The 6000-nt window shown below is 36.3% G+C and overlaps 1 protein-coding gene across 2 annotated transcripts in view; it reads left to right on the forward strand.

Annotated features, from left to right (window-relative positions):
* Positions 1–5483, forward strand: part of LOC149827466 (inter-alpha-trypsin inhibitor heavy chain-like protein) — a 76094-nt gene extending 70611 nt beyond the window's left edge. The window contains exons 10-13 of one of the 2 annotated variants that reach the window (XM_090019383.1): positions 3133–3300; positions 4032–4106; positions 4652–4753; positions 4915–5483. In XM_090019383.1, the coding sequence (XP_089875509.1) occupies positions 3133–3300; positions 4032–4106; positions 4652–4753; positions 4915–5238 (669 nt within the window). In that variant the 3' untranslated portion in view covers positions 5239–5483. The remainder of the gene's footprint in view (positions 1–3132; positions 3301–4031; positions 4107–4651; positions 4754–4914) is intronic. The other variant, XM_090019384.1, reaches the window with a different exon arrangement.
* The last annotated feature ends 517 nt before the right edge of the window (positions 5484–6000 follow it).

Raw genomic sequence — 6000 nt, forward strand, 5'->3', positions numbered from 1 at the left:
ATCCTCACGTCTAGAATATTGCCACACAAGTTTGATCATCATGGAATTATTCTTCAAGAGATACTATATCCCTTGATTCATTAACATTCTCAAGATCATACTCACAATCACAATCATTAAATTTTCCTTTTTCAAAGAGGTTACATTTCTTGAAATATATAATTTTTCATTCTTAGAATCATAACACTTATATTCTTTTTTGTTGTCACTATAACCAAAGAATGCACAAGAGATAGCTCTAGGTGAAAATTTATCATTTTTATCGGTTAAAACAAAGCATTTGCAACAAAAAACTCTTAATCTAGAATATTTGGTAGTGAGTTTAAAGAGTTTTTCAATCGGGGAGATATTTTGTAAAGATGAGGATGACATTTTGTTTATAAGAAACAACAATCAAAATTACTTCTGCCAAAAAAACCTTAGGAACATACTAGCAACAAGCAAAGTTCTTGAAGTTTTTACAATATACGAAATATGAAAATATCGTTATTAAATCTATTTTTAACTAAGTTATAAAAGTTTTTAAAATGTAAGAAGACTTCATATTTATGTTTAAGTAAATCAAAGTATATCTAGTTAAGTCATCCACAAATATCACATAATATGCATATCCACCTTTTGATATAATTGGTGTTGGACCCCAAACATTCTAATGAACTAACTCAAGTGGTCTAGATAAAATAAAAGTTTTATCATTAAATGGTAATCTCTTAATTTTTCTAAGAATAAAATCATCACAAGTAAAGTCATTAATATTACAAAAAAAAAATTAATTTGAAAAATATTGAATTTTGGATACATTTAGATGTCTTAATCTTCTATGCCACAAATCTAAACCTAATTTTTGGACATTACAACAAAAAATATCTTTGGGTATCGCCAAAAAATACATATAATAGAGACATCATTCTCTATGGCCTTGCCCAATCAACTTCCATGACTGGCGATCATGCACCCAACATCTGAGGAGATATTACAACCATAGACGAATATTTGTGAAACAAATAGAAGATTTAAATTTAATTTGGGAATGTATCTAATTTTTTGAATAAAAAAACTTTTTGTGTTTGAAAGATTTTTCTCAAAACTTCCTACTCTTTTGATTTTAAGAGAAGTACAATCGACAATGGAAATATTTGACACACTTGAGTTGGTATGATATTCAAATAAAATATCATGATTTGGAGTCATGTGAAAAGATGCACCAGAATCAAGAAGCCAACGAGACTTACCAGGAGTGGAATTGGATTAAACCGCAACTCCGGTTGAAGAAGATGAACCTTTAATAAAAGGTTGAAGAGCTTTCACCAATTGTAACAGGGACATAGACCTCTTCAACGTCCTTGGTCTCTTGAGGTAGTCCAACTGAACCCACATTTTTCTCTTCTCTCAGTTTGTGACATAGAGGCTCGATGTCTCTCGGTTCATGGCAATAGTGACATGATTTTTCTCTTATTATCATACTCATTGCCTTGTCTCCCGAGGTGAGGTGGATTGCATGTGCGGGTGTAATTTCCTAACCTAGAAATGGCTAGAACCGAATCATCTTCATTTTTTGAGGTACGCCTTTTTAACCTATTATCCTCTATACTTAGCTCATCGATATTATCAATAATAGAGAAAAAAAAATCTCTATGAAGGATAGCCAATTTGCTGGTCTCAAATTCGGATCTCAAACCATTTATAAATTGATAGAAATGTCTTGCATCAACTTGTTTTTTGCAGAGCTCAATATCTTTGGGACTATGTCACTTTGGTTTCTGAAGAGTCAACTCTTCGCAAAGTTTGGATAACTCATTGTAATACTCCTTAATGCTTTTGTCATCTTGGGTCATAGTTTGAACTTTGTCTTGCAAGTTGCACACATGTGCAATATCTTTAAGGGAATACATATTTTTGAGATATTCTTAAGCCATATTAGCATGCTCAAATCTCGCAAGACTAGAGCATTTTTTGATATCGATATTATTAATGAGCCAAGACATAAACTTAGCATGTCCCATTTTCCACTCTTTCTATTTTTTCTCATAGTTGACTATAGCCTTAGTTCTTTCACCATCTGAAAGATGAACTTTTTTCTCGTTCTCCACTTTAGTGATAAATAGTTTAGGCTCCAGGTCGAATCCATCCACTAATCCACACAACCCTATTCCCCAAATATGGTGCTTCATAATTGAAGGCCACATTACATAGTTTGTATCATTACGTTTAATGGGTATGATGGTGACACTTTCTTTCCCATTCATTCTTACAAAGGGAAGAAAGATAGAGAGAGAAGAGAGATAGATGTAGAAAGAGCGAGTGCACAAGCACCACACCACGAACTTTGAGTAGGATCAACGAGCACCCGAACCAAAGAACCAAGTCAGTCTTCCAGAGAGCAATACACGATCACACGAACACTTGAATGTGAATCACTAATGAGTAAGCACCACCATACTTTGATACCATGTAAAGAACCAAAGAACCTTTAATCACAAGCAAAAGTCCACCAAAAAACAAAATGGACAATCACTAAAGTGGTCTCTATGGGCACACTCACAAATCCCATAAAGGGAGCACACACAAAAATAGCTCAAATATAAAAATAATATTTTATTGTGCTCACAAACATGCAAGAAGCATTGCTTACGAATGTGGGGGTTCACCCCCTTTATACAAACAGAGAGGCCAATATAGTCGGTGGACTCCAATGGCTATATTTGTAGCCGTTGAACTAGCTCTAACGGCTAGTCAAACCTAGTGAATTCTAGGTTGACGAAACAAAAAGAATAAAAATGTTTACAAGATACAAATATATATACAATACATATATATACATATGTATATACGTATACATACATAAGTATGTATACATATAGACACACATATATATATTATATGTATATACAATTTAACATCCTCTACCTTCAATGAACATGCATTCATGTTTATTGGAGTCTTCAATTCTACATGTTGCATAAAGGACAGTTTTGTTTAGATATCAATTTGTTGCTGTTGAGTCTTTCTAAGACAGATAAGTGGGTTCCAGCATGAATCGTGTTAAGTTTATGCCTAATATGTTTCATGCTCATGTTTTTTTATCATTCTGATTGAACTCACGGATACCTTTCACCTTTGTTTCTTGACTAGGCGTACTCGATGCCTTTTCCAGATGTTTCATTTGGGTCCCCACTTATCATATCAGGAAGATGCAGTGGAAGCTTTCCAAATACTCATGAAGTTACTGGCCTACTGGCTGATGGGAGAGAGTTGATGATTGACTTGAACGTGAATAAAACAAAGGGGCTTCTTGACAAAGTAAGCTGCCAAATTCAAATTTTGCGTTTCTCCAGGTGTTGCATGATCATGAAATACCTTCAAATTTCAAAATGTCAATTTCGATGGACTGGGACTATACCCTTTTTTTTTGACAACTGGGGAAAAACCGCCTCACTTACCAAGTTCATTAGTGTAAAATCCCAAGTCTCCCTTGCCTACCAAGAATTCACCCAGCTTTGTCCTCACAGAAAAGGACGCGTCTCTGTGGATTTCAAACTCATGACATCCTGTTAGCTTGGTGACATTCATGAGTCACCCCTTCCAGATGAGTGAAGCCCTTGTGGGCACCATTTAAATTTTGTTAGCAAACTCGATCTTGGCATTTTAGATACTTTCATTATATCATGAAGAAGGTGCACTACTAGGCATGCTTGAATGCTTAGAAATACTTCAACACCCCTTATAAAGATTTTTCTTAAATGCATTAATCATTAAGGCACAGCATTTTTATTGTTCAAGCACCCAAAATCTTTGTTTGACCATTGTTTACCATTTTTTTACATCCTTTTCCACAAGTGTTGTTTCTATTGATGACATGATGTTGCTGCTATAAGAAATCAGTTTCATGAAAATTTACTTCCATAAGAGATATATAGAACTTGTTATGGAAAGAAAAAGAGATATATAGAACTTAATAGTTACTTCAGTACCAGGTTTTTCTTTTTCCTTATTTCCTAGTATGTACTCTTAGTGGCTTGATATCTTGTCAGGTTACAGCAAAACAACAGATAGATATGCTAACAACTCAAGCATGGCTTTCTGGAAGCAGCCAATTGGTGGACCAGGTTAGTTACAACTGTCATTGCCTTAGGGAAAATGAGAGAGATTCACTTAAAAAGATGTAAGCATGACTGATTTAGGTGCACTGCATCATCTAATTTGGGATTGTCTTCCATTCAGAATCATCATTCCCAGGCACAAGAAAACAAGATTGGTCCAACCGCAAGGTGTGACCATTGATTCAATTTGAGTCATTTGGAACATCACAGTCCATGTCACCCTACCTTGAGACCTAAACCAAAATGGAATTGTCTTTCTCCGAATGAAGTTGTTAGGTTCACACACTGCACAAAGCATATAACCAGATTAGAGTCCTAATTTGTGCAGAATTTGTTGAAAAGACAACATGGTTGGGGCATGTAAGGCTGGGTGGTGGTGTCCTCAGCCGGGAGTTTTGCCTCACAGGGAGGCGGGCCCATTAAGTGACCCGGTTCTCGGTGAGGGTTTTCATTCTTCTTAAAAACAAATAGTGTGTTATTCTTGTAAGCCATGTTTGAAGAATTAAATACATCTGTACACTCACTACATCAAATCTCATTGTATATTGCAGGTTGCTAGAATTAGCATGCAAAGCAGCATCCCTTGTGAATTCACGCAGATGGTATTGTTACAGACAAGTGAGAAGAAAACCTCAGTAACATCTGGACTGCAAGTAAGAGACCCTTTCGAAAGATCAAAACAACCTTAGGAATAATGAAGGAATTTACATTTTTAGTGCGCTTTTCCTACAAAATTATTTTCCTGCACTTCTTACATGATTTTCTTAACATATCATTGGAATGTGCCCATGGTGTTACTTCCCATATGCAACAGGAGAAGAAGATGAAATTGCTTAAAACCAAGGGTGGCAATCCCTGCCTAGTGCATGGCCTGCATGTTGGCTTTGGCAATGTCATTGCAACTGAAAACAACACCCCAGTCACGTCCAAGGAAGGGCATGGACTAAAAGACAGCACGGACAAGGGACTGTATTGTTGCAACCTCAGTGTGCTTGGAGACTGCAATTGCTCATGCTGCGGTCCAGATGTTGGAAGTACATTCAAACGATCAATGGATGATTGCACTATAGCATTTACTCAGTGCTGCGCTGCATTTGCATGCTTTGGCTGCATAAGTTTGTGCTCAGATCTGTGTTGAGTTATGAGTGACAACCTACCACAAGAGAGCTTCCGATTCCCCATTTCCCAATTTGTGATTGGTGTTGTATATATAAGAAGCCTCTCCCATCGTTGACAGGTCAATGAGTTGTACTTTTGTGCATCGTGTAAGTTGCAAGACAGGTCAATGGGTATTCTGTAAACTAAAACATTCTCCATGTTGTAATTACATTAATATTCATATGATTACCCATTTAGGTTAAGTACTAAAAGGTGCATTTCAAACATCTATCTTGTTAAATACGGCAAATAGGCATCAAAATTCCTCACAGAAACGGGTTAAGGCAGTTCTACAAAACTTATCAAACTTGCAACTGGCCAAGACAGAACTGCACCGCTGGGCATCACATTTCTGACAGTATGAAGGTTTACAATGGCCACTATATGCTCCCTGGACCAGCGTACTAACTGGACTGGATGTCAAGTACCGTGCCCTCAAAAAGCTTAATGTAGGTTTGATGATAAGATCACTTAAGAGAAGAGAGACTTATTACAGGTGCAGTGATAATAGAGCATGGAATTTCTGTTGACGTGCTTCATCATCTAGAAGGCCACGGACTTGAGATTCAGAAGCACACAATAACATCTTACTTCAACTAGGATGCCTTTGCTAATTTCCGATAACCAAATAAAGGATATAACCTTAGACCGTACCTCTGAAGCATTTCTACATTAATAATGCATAATGAGCTTGAAGTTGGTCGTATAATCAACTCTTAACCACGAATACCTCTTCATCATC

The sequence above is a fragment of the Nuphar pumila genome, chromosome 10 (assembly GCF_984573655.1).
Source record: "Nuphar pumila chromosome 10, dmNupPumi1.hap1.1, whole genome shotgun sequence".
Classification (NCBI taxonomy): domain Eukaryota; kingdom Viridiplantae; phylum Streptophyta; class Magnoliopsida; order Nymphaeales; family Nymphaeaceae; genus Nuphar; species Nuphar pumila.